The sequence below is a fragment of the Haliaeetus leucocephalus genome, unplaced genomic scaffold, assembly GCF_000737465.1.
Source record: "Haliaeetus leucocephalus isolate CR32 unplaced genomic scaffold, Haliaeetus_leucocephalus-4.0 Scaffold1, whole genome shotgun sequence".
Lineage (NCBI taxonomy): Eukaryota > Metazoa > Chordata > Aves > Accipitriformes > Accipitridae > Haliaeetus > Haliaeetus leucocephalus.
The window spans coordinates 12,176,714-12,197,268 of NW_010972437.1; the positions used below are offsets into that span (position 1 = coordinate 12,176,714).

Genomic DNA, 20,555 nt, shown 5'->3' on the forward strand with positions numbered 1-20,555 from the left:
GCTGGGCCCGCCGGGCGGGAACGGCTGGCGTCGCGTGGGGCCGGGGCGCCGCGGCTCTTCCAGGCAGCCCGAGTCTGACAGCTGTCACCGGCACTGGAGCGCTGCGGAGCCCCGCAGCGCGCCCAAAGGGGTCGCGTTTGGGGTTCGCCCTGTCGGGTAGGTAAGGGAGCGGGTGTTGCTGCCCTTACCGGCGCGCGCAGCGGTTTTTACCGACGCTCTGTCGGTAGCCCCGGCTAGCGAAGTATTAACGTGCTTGTGTTCACAGGTGCAATCAACCAAAAGAGCGGATCCTGCTGAACTACGAAGTATTTTTTTGCAGGTAAAAAGATCTGTCTAATGTTGTTAGATTGACAGACTTTTATTTTTTGCCCTTTCAGCAGCTTGCCACGGCATCATAACGCGTGTCGCGCTTGTGGGACGCTTAAAAGTTCACTTTGCGGGCACAATGTGTTGAAAGGGCTGTCGGGCACTGAGGAGAAACTGCTCCTGACACAAATCGTGATTAACCATTTCCAAATGATAATTTTAAATAATTTTCTAAGGTATTTTCTAATTTCCTATAAAGCGAATAATTATAACCATGACTAAGTACTGTTATTTTTTAAATACAGTTTTGCAAGATCCTAAAAAAATTCTTTTTCCATGGCTGTATGTTTTGTCCTTGGGGTTTATATGTATTCCTCTTACACATGGATGGACAACTGGCAATGTTTTTAGAACTTAAAAGTTAATTTCTTAAGACTGATGTATTTCATACTATTATCCCTTGCAGGGCCTTAGGATTAACACATACAAATAACAGCATGAGGCTTTTTCCACTCCCCTTAGTTACAGTGAAGCACGATCTGAAAGGAAAATCCAGTCAATCCTAAAACTCTGATGATAAGGTTTGAATCAGGCAGATGAAATAAGAACAACTATGTTTCAGGTCATAGTTGGGCCACTGATACTTCCAAAATCACTAAAATACCTTTTCTCTTTTCCCTTCATGTTGAGTATTACACAGTATATTTAAGAAGCTTTCCTCTATGAAGAAGGAAAGAATATAAAATTAAGTATTAGAGCTAATACTGTAAATAATAAAATCTATTATTTAATCTTTGACATGTATCTTTTGGTCCTACCGTCTTATCTAACAGTTTCCACATATAATGGACAGAGAGACCTTTTTGCCTGAGGGAGAGAAGTTAAATTCCAACCATAATTTTGGTGTTTTTTTGCTTTTGCATACTGGGTTACACTGGTAACATTTCTGGAGTGCTAAAACTTAGAACATTGGAATCAAACCGTGAAAGCCCAGCATTTAGTTTCTAGTAAAAAAATCCTCCATCATAGGTTCATTTATTGTTGACATGACATTTAGCTTTTGTAGATGAGCAATACAGTAGAGTATGTTAATAAAATAAATAATGTGAAAATATGATTTTTTAAAATATATATTAATACAATATAAAAATATGTGGTTCTAGAACATCACACAGCTCTTTTCCAACTTTTCGCAAGATACTTTTGCATGTTTGGTTGCAAAAAAGTGAAATGTGGTGTCAAAATACTCTATTCAGCTCGGAAATGTGGACTTTTTATGATTCTTGACTTCCAGTCAGTAGCAGTGCTTGCTTCTGGAAAGAAGTAATTGTTTGAAGTCCTTGGTTTTGGTCCTACAAGGAAAAGTGGAGAGGAAGAACATTGTACAATTGGATCTTGTAGTTGTCTCTCTGACAATACATGTTTTATTGACCTAAAAAGCAGACAGTCTGGTTTTAAAACAGCTTTTTGGTCTTCTTCATGTTTATCTTGTAATCTTCAAAGCAACATGCAAATTAAGTTGTGGATTGTTTTGTGCTCTGAGGAATGAAAAATACGAAAGCTCTCCTGTCTCCTCTGGAGTATCTGAGATTTGCAATAAAAAAAGAGAAACAAACATAAACATCTCTGGCACAGAAAGAGAGTTTATATTTCTTTTGGATTATATTTGATTATAATTGAGTTTGAAATTGTGTTTTTTGTTTGATAGGTAGCAAGCAGACTTAGTTGCAAACTTTAAAAAAATCAAAAGAGAACAACCAGCTCTTTCTAAGACTAAGTTGTAGAGAGTCTTGTTATGAAATATTGCTAGTGTTGAACACATCGGTTCAGATGTGTTGTGCTCTTTGCTGAGAGTGCTAGCCTGTTCTGTGAGCTTCAGCTAAAGGTCGTGCATTCCTTCCTAAATTTGGCTTGCCTTGCAAATAGGCGGAAGGGAAGATGTGCACTCTAGGCCTCTTCGTCATCCACCTTGTCATAGAGAGGGTACTTAAATTTCCTTCTGTTCATGCGTATCCTCTATAATGTGATATGTGCCCTCTGTCCATCCAGTTTAAGTTGTATCTTAATGGATGCTTGATATATACCTTTCTCTCAGAACTTCTGAAGCTTGCTATATATTTCTTTTGATTATTTTAAACTGTTAAAAATCTTAAGTTTGCCTTGTATTAAAAAGATGTGCTATTATTTCTGTGTAATCCTGTAACTATGAAATGCAGGCATTGAACTTTCATGTTTGTGCACCATCAAATAAGTTACCTGTCCTGTGTTTGCTAACCGCTGACTTCCGTAACAACCATAAAAAACAAAATAGAAATTTACTGGAGGATAAAAGAGTTATGTAAAACAACAGTTATCAGATTTCTTAGTAAGCCTTCATTCTTTTTTCTTAGGCAAGACACAGTCAGCCCTTGGGGTATATAGTTATATAGTTGAATTATTCCCTGCCTGCTGAATGCAAGTGGAACCTGTTCCAGCAAGGTGGAGAAAGAAACAAAAACAAATTTCCAATTTTAATACAGGAAACTTCCCCCTTAAAAATGTCCTGAATCTCTTGCTCATAGCTTAGCTTAATTAAAAAAAAAAAAAAAGTTAAGGGTACTCGTAGGGCTCTTTTGTTTTGGAACTTAACTTCTTATGATAAAATCATTGCGATTGAAAAAAACCCTTTAAATTGAAAATTAACCAATTTTTCAAAGAAAGCATTGTTTCCGAAAGTTGGCAATACTTAGCACTATATTGTAGAACTAGAGTAGTGTTTTTCTGTGTTCATGTTACGTGGTGATGTTTAAAAAAACTCTCACGCAAATTCATCAAGTGCTTACCTGAGACAGTCTAGAAATGTATAATAAGAATTTTGTGTTATAAAGTAATATAATTCAAGACTGAGGAAAATATGGGTTTAATTGATGTGTTATGTTTTATATGCAAATTAGGATACAATTTACAATTGTCTGTTTTGTGCTAAAAGATTCTTGACTTAAGTTGTATGGTGAAAAGATAACCTGAGGACAAATGTAAATACATGCCAAAAAGGAATAGCCTAGCTACTTCGTCAGGCGTTAATTTATTGGCTCGATGCCAAGCCCTTTTGAAATACCATGACCTTCTCATATGGAGTTCAATGTATCTGTCAGTTAAGTATTTTTGTCTCAAACATTTTTTTAACAAAACTTGCCCCACACAGTTTTTATTGTAAAACAATTTGCTCTTTGTAATAAACTCAGATAAATTGGTGTCTGAAGAAAAAAAATATGACATTTAGATTTTTACTATCTTTGATATGCACTCTGCTGTCATGCAGTTGAATTCCATTGTTCTTGAAGATATGCTCAATACTCTGCATGTTTGATGGTTCTTCATACACAAAAATTCCTTTGGATTGCATGTCTCGCAGCAGAATTATGCTTCATAATGCATTTTTTAGTCACTTGTGTATACGACTGAGAAGAGAACCTTTCTGAGTTGTTTCAATGAAGCCACAGTTTCATTGTATTATCATGTTGGCAGCAGTGCTGAATTAAAGGATTCCTGTCCACTGCCTTGTGTTCCTATTTTTGTGGAAATCATCTATTTTAATTCTGCATTAATTCAATAAGCCGGTTTACAGTGCAGTCTTGCAAACAGTTGTCATCACAGCTATTGGGTGGAAGAGGGAGAGGTGATGTGAGGGGCTGGTATTGTGGAAGAGGTACGGGAGATGCTTAAGCAAGCATTGATGCTGATGCAAGCTCCTTTACACTGAAATAGTGTCCTGACTGAATTGGTTGGGTTGCATACAGCTAAAACACGCATGAGACATGTGAATGATCCCCTTTATCGTAATGGAATGTTACACCTTAAGAGGTATTTTGTGTAGGTCTTATTGTTAATATTCTGATTCCTGTGGGTCCATGGAAGAGTAAGGGCCCATTTTGTTAATCTTTCACATAAAGCTGTGTCAGCTGAATCAAGATACTGCAGTATATAGTGGAAAAGTTACAAGTTACAGATAAGGCCATTAATTGTATTTTGAATTCACTAGCACAGAGAGAATGCTTATGTAGTCATCATTTAATGACTAGAACCTAGAAAGGTGAATTATGTTTTTACAAATGAATTAAAAATCACTACTTTTATTGTAAATCAAAATTCTAATGAAACAGCTGTGTAGTTTTGCAACTTCACTTTCTCAGTATGAGCACAGTTCTATGTATATGTTTGAAGGTCTGCATCTAAATCATTGTGTGTACAAGTAGACTGTACAGTAGAGAGTGAACAGAAGACGTGGATTTTAAACAATTAAGTAAGCTTGCTTATGGGTTTTGTGAGCAAAAATGCTGAGAAACAAACTCGGTCATCAAACTGGATTGGGTCACAATAGTTTAGCGAACTAGAAATCTTTTGTGAGCTCCTTTCCTGTGTTCTAGGTTGCAAACATAGTTTAACTTTGCAATCTGAAAACTTAGGTTTTATTTCTAAGATTACTGTCATATCGTAAATAAACTACAAGAAATTCTTCCTGCAACTATACTGCCATCTTGAAACAAGATCTGAAGGGTATGAACTTGCATAATACATTTCCCTTTCATCACTTGTGATCCTTTCTAATCCTGCCTCCTCATGTTCTTAGTTCAAGATTGGTATTACCCAGCGTAACTGCACAGCTGAGGGCATGGAGTTTACTTTATGCTAAAAAGTTCACTTTTAAATTAAAGTTGACCTATAGATAAGAACCAGTGATTAATGATTTGAAACAGAAAAGTGATCAGTAAAAATACTGATATAGACATGTGGCAGTTGTCTTGGTGTACAAGTAATAAAGATGTACTTGGTTATTTTATTTTTAGTTAGTTTTATTAATATTTAAATTCTATAATTTAAAATTTGCCTGTGACTTTTACTTGAAAATAAGATTAAAATGCAAAATCAAATTAAAATATTTCAGTTGACTTAAATCCTTTTTGTCTGTGTGTGTGAATTTTTACTTAAATGAAAAATGCCAAAACTATTAGTTTCAGGATAAAAATTAATCTGAAAATTTATTTCTCACAAAAAGAGAAAATAAATAATACATATTTTCTGAGCTAATTATAATAATGATCAGGAGCAATTATTCAGAAGATATTTGCTACTAGAAACTATAAGAAAATTTATGTGTTGTGTTTTTAGAGTGTAGCTGCAAATGGAAAGCTACAGCCTGGCTGTAATTTTTATAAATTTATGCAATTACCTGACAGTTTCTGAAAATATGTAATTGTCTTTTAATTAGAAGATACTGGTCATTATGTGAACATGTCTATTCTACAGGGGTAACCTGATTGTTGGTGATATGCAACTAATATAGTAACGCTATTAGTTTAATCAAGCCCTTTAATTTCATAGCAGTTACGTGCAGACAGTTGTGCACTATTTCAAGTGATATTCAGTAAAGATACTGTTTTGGTAATCACTGATAATTAGCATCTAAATGGATTCTTTTGTGTGGTTTTATTTTTTATTTTTACTCTAGTATGCCAGTGTTGAGAAAGATGGTGAGCATTACATGACCCCAGAAGATTTTGTGCAAAAATACCTAGGACTTTATACAGATCCACGTTACAATCCTAAAACAGTGCAGCTGTTGGCTGGAGTGGCAGATCAAACTAAGGATGGGTGAGAATTTTGCTTTCCATTAGAAGCTTGTAATGCATTGGTAAATGCATGAGTGAACGGGTTTGATAATTTCATCTTCTGAAATACGTTATTGATTTTATTACACTTTAAGCTTATTTAGATGACAAGTTTTTTCTCAAGTACAATAGACTATAAATTTGTGGAAATTGGGAAAAAATACAGTGTTTAACGTGCATTTTTTAAACTAAGGTTTGTTTTAATGGAATTTTAACAATTACTACAAATGCAGAGAAAGTTGAACTGTACGTAAGTTTAATGTAGTACAATTGCCTTGGAAAAGTTCTTTTCTGTATACTTGCGTCCATGATTAGATACTACGTAGAGTCTTTGGTACCTGTAATTAAATGTGGAAATGCAGAAAAGCTTTCTTATTTCTGTAGTGTGTAATTTAAATAAAACCACTGAGGTCTTTTTTAAAGTGCTGGCTATTAGGAAAGCAAGACACTAATGACTCTGTGAAGGAAGAAGGTGTTTGCCTAATCAAGATAAGGTCACACCACATAAAGCTTTTCCAAGTCTGCTTACAGATTATATTACTTGCTTTTAGACAGTTCTTGGAAACTAATATACAAAATGTCTGCTCCACTGAGGTAGTACCCTCTAACTCACTTGTCTTCAAAGGAGCCTTTTCTCTTGCTGTATCTAGGCTTCTAGTTTTGGCCTTGGATTGTAGCAGGAAGCATGGACATTGAAAGTAAAGTGAGAAGGTTAAGATGGCTCAGAGAACAGGTCAAGAATGCAGAAGGGAGTGGGTATTTTGTAGAGAAGAGAGAGAAAGTTGCTGTTAAAATAGTATACAATACATTTGTAAATATATAGATGTAACTTGTTTTAAATTGAAAGCCCATTAACTTCCTTGGATTGTGAGTCTAAACCTGACCTTTGATATCACTTAAGTGTTTTTGTTTTCCTGTGTTCTGCTTTAGAATGTTTTATTAGTTTGCATAGTATCCTGAGCAGCTTGCACAGTAGCTGTGCTTTACAAATGAAATTGTATATGCTGTATAGATTTTACACTAAATGACAAATGTCAGATCTTCTGTTTGATCTTTTTTTTTTTTTTTAATAAAGCTGCAGCATTTTGATAATACATACATTTGATAAATCTAGATAACCTGTCTCTCTGTTTGCAATACATGGCTGCAGCTTGTTGCATTGTTATGGATTGAAAAGGCTATTTTATATGTATCTGTTGAAATAATAGTCTAATTGGTGACTAGTAAACTAACATGTTGAGTATCTTGTTTCTCTGAAAGCAGTCGGTTATCTTTTACGGTGTGCATTTCTTCAGAAAATGTCTTATAAAAGGATCTTTCTTACAGTAAGAAATCAATAATTGGTTTTATTGCTACAATGGAAGTTTACATTGAAGCATCACTCTTTTGTTGCTTCCCCTGTGAATATAAGTTTTTTGGGGTTTGTTTTTTTTGTTTTGTTTTTAAATCTGGGTAATATTTGAAGTGACATAATCAAATATGGGTAAGTGTGCTTTATCTACTTCTGTATAGGAACAGTGGGAATGGGAATTGTTACAATATGGTCTGCAGTGCAAAATGTTTGTCTGTCTGAATGCTTGTCTGAAACTTATTTTCCTAAATGTTTTAATCTATATTTATCTCCAATCTTTATTTCATGTGAAGAATTTGTTATAGCCCATCATCATTGGTTTGTTTATTTACTTTTACATTCATATTCTTTCATTTGTAGTGAGCCTTTAATATATCAAAATCCAGACTCTAATAACTATATCATTTGCACAGAGAGTTTAATCTGTAGTGTGAATAATTATTGTAATCTTCAACTGAATTCCAGAATACATTATGTCTTTCCAAAGACTTAAAGTTACTTTATGAAGTCCAGGGAATTATCAGTAGTCCTATTCCATACATACATTTGTAAATTAAATGACAGCCCAATGTGTCAAATCATTGAGAAGCTTTGGGTTCTGTTAGGAAATTTAATTCCTGTATCTGCTATCATATTCTCTTAGCCTTGCTTGCCCTTCAAATACTCAGAAGTGTTCTTAGTAACTTTTCTGTGTTAATATTTTTTAATCTCATTTAGGTTTAAGTTTGGCACTTTAGAAAAAAAGCACATTTTGGAACTGGCTGTCTGTAGGCATATGTTTTAAAAAAAAAGGTGTTTTTACTTTTTTTCTAATGATAACTTGATCCTTACTTAACTATTCCAGAGTACTACTACATTGTCCCATTGCTACAGTACAAGATTGGTTTGCTTTAGTGGAACACTGTAAGGTAGTTCTTAAAACAGATGGCTGTTCACTTTCAAAGTGTTTATTCTTCATTGTTACAAATGCATGTTCTGAGAAATTAATGTGATGAGCTCTAAATTAGAATTTGGCCTAAACTGCCTTGTCTGCTGTCTGTTTAATGCAATGGGATTTCACTGATGCTGTAAGCATTCCTGTGTCTTCAGACTGCAGGCACTAGATTTGAAATTAGGATAAATATCCTCTTCGAATAATGCACTTATATATGTGTGCTAAAACCGGCTTCCCAATTACATAAGTCAGTTAACATTAGTAGGTATTGCAGTTTTAAAATCAAAGATTTTCTTCTCCCTTCAAACTTTCAAAATTTCACAGTACTAATTTAAAATTCTTCACTTTAATTGCTTGTTTCTGGGTACTCTTTTTTACAGCATATTGTTCTTAAAATTTGGAAATGTTTTCGTAAGTCCTGAAGAAAGGGTTGATGTTTCACATAATGGAGAGTCATAACAGAGCTATACATAACGTCGAAAAGCTATGTTGTGTGGGGAAAAAAGAGCAAAGGGTTGTAGTAGGAAAAAAGGAAAGATAGAGAAGAATTGTAAACACATGACTTGCTTTGTGTGCTTTTGAAGGGTAACAGTACAGAAGAAATGAGAGGAAAGGAAATTTTTTAAAATCTTACAGGTAAACTGAAAGGTGAGTAGATTTGATACTGTTACAGACTCTAACACAGTGGGTTCACTGAATGATACTTGAATAGTGATTGGGTGGGAAGCTCCATCATTCTGTTTAATCCAGCTCCTGTTATCTCTGCCCTAAGGGATAATGGAGGAGTACAGGGGATATCCCTGCTCTTAGACATTGCAAGTTGAATATATGGAAAGGAAATTGAATGTGTCTGTCTCCTTTTGCTGTAGGCACTGGTAAAGTGAGACCACTGAAGATGGCTTCTTTCAGGTTCAGGCTTCTACGAATGCATTCTACAGATCATCACTTGATTCTGTCAGTTATAAAGCTTCCTGGTTAGGAATCAATTTGTATGTCAGGTTTATGCTTGTATGTGAGGTATATTTTAAAATGATAGTATTTACAATTATTTTAAAGGATATTCTTTTTCTTTGATGCTAAACCATTATTTATCAAGATCATCCTTTGGATGAAATTGACTTTGCATCTGAAGAACCATTCTCACATCTCTGATTTTTGTGGCTAAAGTGTGACAAATGAATATAATAATTCTGTATTTGCCATATCTTAATTCCTTTCAAAATCACTACATTTTTTTCTGTATTTTCTGTATAATGCATATATGCAAGAATGTTAACATATGTAACCTTGTTTAATGTATCTCAATTCTGCTTTATGTGTACCTTGATAGAGAAAGAGTAGCTAAACTCATGAGTAGTGTGGCTTGATTTTTTTATTTATTTGTTGTTTTCTGTAGGGAACAGATTATACTTCACTCTTTAGCAGTAAGCAGTATATGTGTGAAGTAATCACTATGAGCTAATGATGTCCTATGAAGAGTACTAAATTCAGATGAATTATGTACATTTTCTGGGATAATGTACCACCTACACTGATATTCTGTGTTCTAACAGCATCTACTGAAAGAGTAATTTTTTTGTTTAATTTAAAAAATGTAATTAAAATTCTTATTCCCATTGATAATTTATTTGCTGCTAAAATAGATACCCTATTATTTATTTCGATAAACTGAGCTCAGGAACTTGTAACTGGATGGAATATTCTAAGCCATCAAGCGAAGTCCCCTGTTTTTTACAAGGATGAAAACACACATTAGTTTTAATAAACCAGGTTTGCTGTTAAAACCTAAGGCTTTTTCTTGCAGTATTCTGAAAAGGCCACAGTATATGCCTGTTCTAAATATCTTTATGGATATGTGATTTTGTTCTTGTGCTAACATTATCCTTTATCTTCTCCTGACTTAGGGCTTATTTTTCTGCAGCTGTTCTTACATACAGCATTAGGATCCCTTCTAAATGTTTTTTCTGTTAGTCAGAATAAGCTGGGTTCCTCTAGAAAAGTTATTTATTATTATCTTAATAAGTTACCTGTGCATACATTCAAGTCTTGAGTTTATATGTGTTGAACACAAGGACTTGGATTTCTACGCAGTGTTCCAGAGATGTTGTGGGCACCCTATCTGGGGATACTGCTGCTTCCTTATCTGGCACAGAAACAGCTTTCCTAATGCATCCTCAGTTGCATTTTTGTATATGGTGACTGTCTTGCATACACAGCTCAGAATCTTGTGATCTGCTCTTACACTCAAATCCTTCCCTGCCTTGGCCATGTCTAACTGTCCTTATGTCCAAATGTTCTTATAGGTTGTTTCTTTCTTGTCCTCAAGTACATGACTGCAGTTCATGTTATATTTGAAATGTAATATTTTTTCTATATATGTAGTTAAGTATAACTTTTTCTGAACCTGTTTGTTTTTTATAAATGTTATACGTTGTTTTAAGAAAATACATATATTGTATAGTATATTCCTATACTTGCATTAAACTATCTTTTCTTTCTCAGTAGAAATACCTGTATAAATTAGTAATATGATGACAGCCCTGTAAACTTCATGGTGGTAGAATTTCTGTGGGTTTTTTGAGTCTTAACTTTTAAGTGCTGTCTGCTTACATTTATAATACCAAAGTAATAAATTGTAGGTATTCACTGAGAATTGATTACATTTAGTTGTTGATGGATATGAAGAATTCAGTCCTTTTATAGAGGAAGAAACTGAGTTGCATAAAGGTTAAGTAACTACTTAAATGTAACAAATACTTTCTCAGTTTCCAGTGAAGAGTCTTAACTTTTTTATATTAGAATTTTATTTTAGTAATTGGATCATACAGTTTTCTAGAGCATCAGACACAAAATATCCTTGGTTTTGTGAATAATTTTTTGAAATCTTTGAACTTCTGTGTTTTCCTTTGTAGGTTGATTTCCTATCAAGAATTTTTGGCATTTGAATCTGTTTTGTGTACTCCAGATGCAATATTCATAGTTGCTTTTCAGTTATTTGACAAGAGTGGCAATGGAGAAGTAACATTTGGTAAGAATACCTAAAGAAAAAAGTTTAAGAAAGTGATTATAATAGTATAAGTTGTAATGATGCATAGAAATTCATATTGTGCAGTACTGTACTGATTTCCTAAGAGTTTGCATGAGTAAAACATTTTTTTCTTTCAAGTGATAGAAGCTTAAGAAGTACACAGAAATAAAATATATTTTGCTCTGTCTTGAATCAAGATTTTTCTTGTTCCTGAAGTAGTTAATACAATGCTGTTTTGTTCAGTGTCATCCTAAGTAAAATTCTGTGTCGCAGACTTTGAACTCCTTCAGTGATGAGGGATTTTTAAAATATGTTCTGGATCTCCACATATCTTTGATGAATTGTCATTAGATGTAGTAGGAGCTCAATATAGAAATGAAGGAGGTCTAGTCTTTTGAATTCCTAGTTTAGTGTTCCTTTTCTTCAGGAGCAAATCTTACTTTAATCTTATGAGTGTAACTTCCAACTAGATCATATATTTGAAAAATTAGGAAGAAAATATGGCCTTTCAGTTTTGTTACTTTTTTTTTTTCCTAATCACATAAATTAGTAATTGGACAAAATTCTTTAGGCTAACTATACTGCCTTATGATGTTGCTAAATAACTGTTATTAACATTGCAGTTTAAGGAGGACTAGGTTTTATTTTTAAAACTTCATATGTTTATGAAAATTAGATAAATCAGTGCAAAGAATTTAATAAAATGGAATGAGAATTAAATGTTATTTCTATCCAAAAGAATAAAGCTCTCAATAAAGAAAATACAAACTATGCTTGGATTTGTAACCACTTGCTGTTTGTACTATTTCATTCTTACGAAAATTGTTGCAACTTGTTGGAAAAAAAATGCAAGGGTCTGTTTATGGAAACAAACTGCTTGACTTATGATGTCTATTAAATTCATCATTAACTGAAGGATCAAATACTAAGCAATTTGGATACACAACGTCTTGAAAAGAAAAGCTTTTAGAACTTAAGTGAAGGTGAATTCAGTAAATGCAGTCATTAGGAAGTAGACAAACTACTACAATCAGTGTGATCATGTTAAGGATGGTATATTTAATAATCTCACAAAATGGGGATGTGCACTTTGTAGCTCTCATGAACACACTTGAAATAGCTGGTTCCGTAAATGAACAAAAAGTAATTTCAGATTGTATACAGATTTCTCAGTCAGACTGAGGATTGTTATTTTTATGAGCCCATCTTTATATTAAAGACTAAAAGACCAACACAAACAAGAGAAGCTGTAAAACAGAAAATTGCATAATTTTTTCCATGTCTTTCTTGCTGAATTTTTTTTTGTAAGGCTGATAAATCTTGAATAGGAAACTCTTTAGGGAATTTAAAATTTACTATTGGTTTCTTGTTTTTACAAAATTAATTATATTGCAATTATTACTATATTTAATGGTGACATATCAGTGGTACATATTTTTGTGCTACAGTTCCCACGTTTACTGCTGCTTTTTTGCTTTTTTTTTGTTGTTGCTTGTGACATGGAATACTTATTTTTGCTTCATAGGCATAGCATACAAATTAATGCATCTGGGAAAAATGTGAATGATGATATGTAACATCTTCTGAATTTGGAACTCTGCCGTCAATTTCCAAGTCAGTCTTGTGGCCTATAGAGGCTGTTTTACAAATGAGTCCTGCACTCTTTCATTTTCACACCACATAAACAGAAAGGCACAGAGTTTAGTTTCATGTAAAAACAGGAGAATATATAAAATTAGGTCTTAAAAATTTTAATAAATTATTAGAAATATACTGAAATGGACTAAGTTCTGCCAGTTGGTGTGAGAATTGCTATCAGACAAGTCAGCTCTCTTTTATCAGCGTGTAATGTGTCCAGTCTGCAGATAAATCATGGGAGCAAATGTGAGTCAAGATTTTCTAGCTCAGATGTAATGCTATGTGGATGTGATTGCACTGATTCCAAAGCTGGCAAGTCTTGCCAGAAGTGACATGGATTTACTGAGGTTTTTCTGCACTGTGCATCTGGAGCAAGGGGTGGAAGTGCTAGAGAGTGGAACACAGAATCAACTTGGTTCTGTTAGGCCAGTAAGTTGAACCCAACACTGGCCTTGCTGGATGTAAGATATGTCCCAAAATCATTTGGGTATGACTGTATGGCTTTTTCAAAAAATACCCCGATGTACTCAAATTTTCAGTTATCTGGAGAAAGTTAGGTGTACTTGTTGATTTTTAGAGCTGGCTCTGTATTTGAAAGCAAGTTGCTCCTGTCAGGTTCACATCTCCTTTTTAGGATTTATTTACTGACATGGACTCAGACCATACTTGAGCACTTTAGCTTCTTGCAGTCCTCTTGAGCCTCAGTCTGCCACTTGTCTCTTCAAAAGTGTAGCTTCCAACTCTCCAATGAGGAAACTATTAATTAAATTGTATTACAGAAGAACTTCTGTCTTAGGAGTTGAGAAATGGAAGAGGACAGAGAGTTTATGATTCTTTAGAAACTACTTGGTAAAAATACTTGTCAGCTATGCTATGCTAATCAATGTCTTTGTGCAATATCATATGTTAATTGGGATTGTTGAAACAGGAAGCCTTCTGTCACTTTAATGTCATCTACTTTCTTACTGCTTTGGGACGTTGTTCCAGGAGTTTTGGACATCCAGAAATCCTGTATGAATGGCTGCTGTAAATGTGCAGATAGTATGCTGCAATATTTGTATAGGAGGTCCATTGCAAGAACATGAAATTAGACCTACTTTGTATGAGCAAACTGTACAGCACGCTCAGTACTCTACATGTTTCAGCTGCACTGGACTTGCTGTCAGCTTGGTGAATAAAAAGCAATAAAATGACTATTTTAATAACCCACTGATAGAATTGACTTTTTAATCATGGAGAAGTAGAATAAAACCCAACATTTCTTTTCCTGATCACATGCTTGTATATCTTCATAAATGATTCCTAGGTGAATATTTTATGGAAAATGTGTTGCTGATGAGCCCTTATAATATTGCTTTAACCATAAAATATTTTTGCTGACAAAGAAAAGTGATTTTTTTTTTTTCCCCATGCATTGTCTGTCTTGTTATGGGTTGCTATCTGTAGTCAGAGAAGACTGACAACCACTTTGCTTTTTTGATCATGGGATGTAACTGACTAAGCTACTTAACATGAGTGAAATATTTCAAAACACTCCATAAAATTAATGCTATTGTACTAAGGAAACTTCTTTTTATTGCTATTCTGTACAGGTCTTTAGACCTGAATTCAGGTTAAAGCAAACCCGAGTATTAAATCTGCTCAAGCTATTTGGTTTGCTTTGATGTTGAAGCAGATAGTCCTTACTGTGGTTAAAAGGTAAAGTCTGTGACTATCACTGAAACTTCTCTCAAAAATAGGTTGTCTAACTGGAAGTAAAAGGATTCTTTGTAATTTATCCCTTCAGCAAACCATACAATGATCTGGACTGTATCGCTTTTAATTGGAATGTACAATTTTGAGGCTTTTTCCAGCTGTTCTTCCTTGTAGAGTCACCACAAAGAAAGGCATTCTCTGATAAACTGGAGAATTTCAGAGACACTTTTTTAGTTAAATACCCATGCTGGTATGGATAGAAAGATAGAGCTAAAATAATGAGATTTTGAAATTTTGAATTTTACTGCCTTCATGTTCATGATTCTTCTGTATTCAGAATTTTTATGTTATTTTGGAGATATTTGGAAAATATTTATGGAACTGGACATAAGGCATTTTAAAACATGCTGCAGCTCAAAATCTAATTAAAAATATTTTGCAGAGTTTAATGGCCTCTTCCTTAAAGGCACTGGGGGGTGGAAGAGGATTGGATACCTAGTAATGCAACTATGTGAAAATGACCATGATGTTGGTAAACTGAAGTAATAAGCATCAATGTCATGGTTTCAGAAGTTGGCTATACAGTGATACTGAAATCTTGTCCATCTGTTTTCTTAAACAAATTTTAATCTGGGAGAGAAAGTTTTGATTTCCCTAAATCAGGACATAGAGTTTGAGAATACTGGAAGAAGGTGACTCAGAAGAACAAGAGAAAGGATTTGAATATATGTTGTTGTAGTTCTTTGCTTTTGAGTGTTATTTTTCAGGAAACATAGATCACTCCTAGTACTCACTCTTCCCGCATTTCCAAAAGAGCAATTAGATTGAAAATGCTAGGATTTGGATTTAATCTTACAAGTTCTGCTTTATAAAATATCGTTTGCAACCATAAAGACTGGAAACCTTTTAAAAAGTAAACAGAAAAAAAATCTCATAATCACATGGCTACACATCTGAGGATATAAAAAACCCACCATGTTTTTATCAAGTGTGCTGTAAACTAGAACTGTTACTTTTCTTGGCTGCCTGGTAGCCATACGTTAGTTGCCTGGTTTCAAGATGTCTTTCACTTAACACATGCAGATAATGTAGGAAACATCACTGTATGTTACGACTTTCTTTTGTCCTCATGGTTTTTTTTGGGTTTTGTTTGTTTCTTTCCTGTTGTGTGATTCTTTCAGGTTTAAGCCACAGTTTTAAACACGTGTGAGCAGTGTGGGATGAGAGCCCCTCATTAGTTTTTTATAATAATAAGTTCAAAACCATAATTCAGCAAGAGGCAATGGAAAAGGAGAACTCCACCTTAAAATTGTATATATTGACAATTTGTTGCTATGGCTGTTACTAATGTTAACCTTAAACAGAATCACTAATCCTTTTAAAATAAGAGTAGAAATACAATGTAACTATGTCTAGTTTAGCTTTCTCACTTGTCCTGCCACTTGTCATTTTGCTCTCACGTCAGAGAAATTACTGTATTATTTACATTTGGATCACTCTTAATATACTTCTGTTGCATCAGGTGCTACACAAAAAGTCTTTTTGCCTTTAACTGTGATTTATTTTATGCTTGAAAGTGAAAGTATGTAAAATTTGCTGGTAGCAGAAGTAGTGAAAAATAGCAACATAGAATACATTAAAATGCATTATGTACATTAAGGCTGAAATATGTACATGTAGATGACTGAGTAGACATTTAAAAAAAACCCTATTAAACAACAAACCTTCAGCATACTTATGCTAGTACTTAAAACTATCACATTTATATTTTTGTGTTTCTCACAAGCATGATTGATGTTCCAGCACTGGTGAGAGGGAATGGCAAACTCTGTTAACAGGTTGATGGCACTGGAATTGTCTGAGGTTTCCACTCCGCTTCTTGGGGAGCTGATAAGTCAAAATAAATAATAGGTACTACCTCAAGTCTTACTTGGGGTACTGAGCTCATCCCCACCATGGGCCATCAACAAGACATCATAGTGTTTATAACTTGAAGTATTCTTCCTCCTCCTATGAAATTCAGTATTGCCTAAAAACTTTGTTTTTCTTGTGTCGTTTTTGTGAGCCCAATAGGTAACAATGTTTGATGGAGGTTGAGCCAGACATGTGTTTGCTGCCTGCAGATAGCTGCTCCAGGCATCTATAATTTGTTAAAAATGATTGGGTGGGGAAATTCTGAAGCAATCTTGAAAGAATGCGTGTCGCCTTGGAGGTAATGTGCTAGTGCACTAGAGTAGTAGGTTTATTGTTCCTGGGGCTCATGGTAAGTTGAGTATGTCATCAGGCTGCTGACTTGTATGCCTATCTGAGAAGAAAATGCATTGCTATAAGCCTGGAAAGAAAGTTATCAGCTCAGTAGGAAAGAATTCCACTGCGGAAAGGTGAGCAAAGAGTAGGAGAAGACATTAGTAAATGAGCAACATGTATTGACAGGGACAATGAATGCATTCTGTAAAATGTCATACTAAAATGAAAGGGTTTAAAAATAATTTGCTGTTTGCCCCCTGCAGAATAGCTCTGTTGGAAATTTGAAGTACTTGTAGTTTATCTTAATTTAGAAGCATTACTGGGTTTTGACTGAGGGAGAGGGGAAAAAAAAAAAAAAGCAAAAAACCCTAGCATCTGTACCTTAATGTTACTTGTTTTCTTTGTTGTCAGTGCTTTGCTTCTGCTGTGAAAAAAATAAATTAAAAATAAGACATTTGATCATAATTCAAAGTGGTAGAAGTGTAGGTGATCACATTATGTGTAATTTCTGAAACGTGATTGTCCATTTGCTGCTTCTCATCACACAAGTTGTTAGTTGTGATGGCTATTTCCTTTAATACAAGAGAATTGCCAACAAAATTGGATTAAAAAGGTATTCTTGATATATTTTGAAGAAAACATTGCTACTCTTTGGTGGAAGTAGTAAATTTTAGTGCTTATGCAGAGATGTTTGAGAATCCCAAATGGCTTCAGAAAATTGTATTTAAAGTTTCGATGGTTTTAACCGTGTCAGTTATTCAGAACAGGTACATGGTTTTGCTGCTGTACTCCAAATGTTTCATAAACAAAGCCAACATGGAATTAATTAAGCATTAGATACAACATCATATCCTTAAACCGAGACTACTATAATATGTGCAGTACACATTACTCATTGTGAGTGATTGCCAGTGGAAGAAAAATGGGTAAGGTACCTCAATTTTCAGAGAAGCAACAGGCTAATTTGGATACCATTTATTAAAGCTAGTTATCCACTACTGGAATTCTTCAAGTACCAGTACACTCAACTATTGAATATAAATTTATTAATTAATTTACCAGTATTATTTTTATGTGCTGAAGGATCTTGACTTGTGATATGTTGATGACTAGTTGTAAATGTTTTTAAGAAGAAAAAATCAATAGCATAGGAAACTGATTCTTGGTTGTTTAATTAGTATATGATTATAAACGCTTGAATGAGAGTTATGAAAAGATCAGGAAATTAAGTCTCATTAAAAATAATTGAAAGATCTGTCTATATGAACATGTATGAATATTTTCTTACAAGAAAAAGTGAGACTTTTTTTAACCTTTCTCTAAGGTTAAAAGAAGCAATCATTGGAAACAATTGAAAATAAATTTTCTGGCTGCCTCAGCACATTCTTTCCTAAGTTTTCATTAGGGCAACTCAGTGTGTATTAGAAGTCAGTTTTACAGATGTGTCAGTAGTCACTAACTGGCACCCTGTTTGTACATCAGCAGCCAAACCAATTGATCCAATTAAGCAGGCCTGTCTTTTGTTCTGTTCACAGTTCAGTGCCATTTTGCAAGCTCAATAGTGAGCTGCACTGATCCGTTTGTGTTTGTAATATATGAAGACTCCAGGTAGCTTGGTCAGAAGCTGCAGTGAATCAGTGGTAGGTGGGGAATTTAAATGTTCATCTCCTTGTCCTTTGCTCTCAAGCAATGATGAATAGACCTACTACAGACAAAACTTTCAAAAAAGTATGGCAAAATAAAATAGTTTAGCACTATGTACTAGGTGCTTTATCTCTCATTTTCTTAACCCTCACCTTGCATATTGATACCAGTGAATAGATATGAGTGGACAGTTACAAGTAGTCAGGGTAGTTTTTTAAGTTTCTTGTTTACCTGAACAACTCCTTTAGCCTACCGTGGTGTGGAAACTGTGGTTTAAATTGCAGTTTTTTCACTATAGTGTGTGCTTGACCTTTAAGTAAGGGCTAAGTTCCAGTTAAATCACTTACTAGCCATAATCTGCCCTTTGAATATGTAATCTCAGACTAACTGTGAAGCAGGTGATCTAGCCAAGGAATCCTACTTTGTCCCCATTCTGAGACAGATTTATTCTGAACATTTCCCATATAAAACCATATAGTGATTTGCCTAGATTTGATCTAGAACTAGTAGAAAGGCTATAGAATTGAAAGAATGAATGAATCTAGTCCTTCAGCACAGAGAAAGCAACATGTTTACTCCAAGTAAATAGCTCTTGATGGAATTACCAAACGGTATTGAAGTTCTTCGTATTGCATTTTGTCTTTTAGCAGAACTGTTTAAACATATAAAAGAAGGGGTGTGTTTTCAGCTAAAATATTTTGTACTTTGTTTTAAATTTAAGCTATATGCCACATTTTATTTTGGTTGTTAACACGTTCTGGGTTAGCTGATAAATAATTCAGGTACTTGGAGGTAGATTTTGAAAAGTGTTCACGTGGTATGGATAGATGTCCAGTTATACTGTTCATGTGTTGGATAATCTGTACAAAAAGCAAGCTTGTTCTGCAGCATGGCAATGCTGTGTATGAATAATGCATGCTTTTTTTTTCAGATGAGGTTTTTGACTGAACTCAGATAATACATTTGGCATTGAGATTTCATTTGTACAGTATACATACAGAGAATTCCATATTCTGAAATGACAGGTTTTTTCTTCATTTAAAAGAGGACATCTCTATCTTCACTTATCTTAAAACATTTTAATAACTGAGACTACCAATTATGTTTTATAGGATTTGATTTTTATGCTAAGGCCTTATCAAAAGCTTCTAATAAGGTGCTTTCTGCTGAGTTAATGATATGTTTTAGATGGCATTTCTTATACCTATCTTCAATAGACATTCAGACAGTGTGATTGTAATAATCAAGTTTCAATCAAACCATACTTAGTATGACAAATATTGCGTGAGATTGTAATGCAGGTATTCGTGCTCTTGATAAAGGGCTTAATTTGACTCCTAGCAGAGACGGAGAACTACTGTTGATTTTTATATCAGAATGCAAAATAGCTCTTATTTGTCATGTATGAGGGGAAATTGCTTCTTAATTAAAACTAAATAAAACATTCACTCCAAGGTTTTATGCAGTAATACAGAAAGTATCACGTTGTGTCGCAAATGTGTTCTTATACAGGTCTTTAAAGGTTCAGTTAGCAATTACTCTTAACAAACTAAAACACTTCTTAAACAGCTGCTTAAAACATCATTTGTTTGTATCCTTCCTGGATTGTTTGTAGATTTACTGTACCCCAAAGCTCACTTGTTGTTTTTCCCTCCCCCAAAGCAAATGTCAAAGAAATATTTGAACAAACCCTTATTCATCTTCAAATCCCCTTCAACTGGGACTGTGAGTTCATTCGACTGCATTTTGGACATAACAGGAAGAAGCATCTTAACTATTCAGAGTTCACTCAGTTTCTTCAGGTCAGTTATTAACCTTCTTCCAAAGTAGAACTGAAATTCATTTTCACTTCTAGCAATACACTAATACCATTATAAATTTTGAGTTTATTATGGTAGTGATAATTATTATCTGATACTAATCCTGACAGTTATGATGAACTGTTATTTCTCCATACCAGTTCTGTAAGCAGCGTGTACTCATTGTGCTTTAACCTGAACACCATCATATAAAAGAATTGGACTAAATACCCTGTTCATGAAATTAACCATTTTACTGATTGCT

General features: G+C 34.2%; 1 protein-coding gene across 4 annotated transcripts in view; it reads left to right on the top strand.

The window, feature by feature from the left end:
* The first annotated feature begins 169 nt into the window (after positions 1 to 169).
* The window catches only part of SLC25A12 (solute carrier family 25 (aspartate/glutamate carrier), member 12), a 51,497-nt gene continuing 31,111 nt past the window's right edge, over positions 170 to 20,555 (top strand). For 2 of the 4 annotated variants that reach the window (XM_010566866.1, XM_010566891.1), the window contains exons 1-4: positions 170 to 319; positions 5,795 to 5,937; positions 11,152 to 11,267; positions 20,154 to 20,293. In XM_010566866.1, coding sequence (XP_010565168.1) covers positions 5,828 to 5,937; positions 11,152 to 11,267; positions 20,154 to 20,293 — 366 coding nt within the window. In that variant the 5' untranslated portion in view covers positions 170 to 319; positions 5,795 to 5,827. Of the gene's footprint in view, positions 320 to 5,794; positions 5,938 to 8,823; positions 8,888 to 11,151; positions 11,268 to 20,153; positions 20,294 to 20,555 lie in introns of those variants that run through there. The other 2 variants (XM_010566883.1, XM_010566874.1) reach the window with 2 other exon arrangements.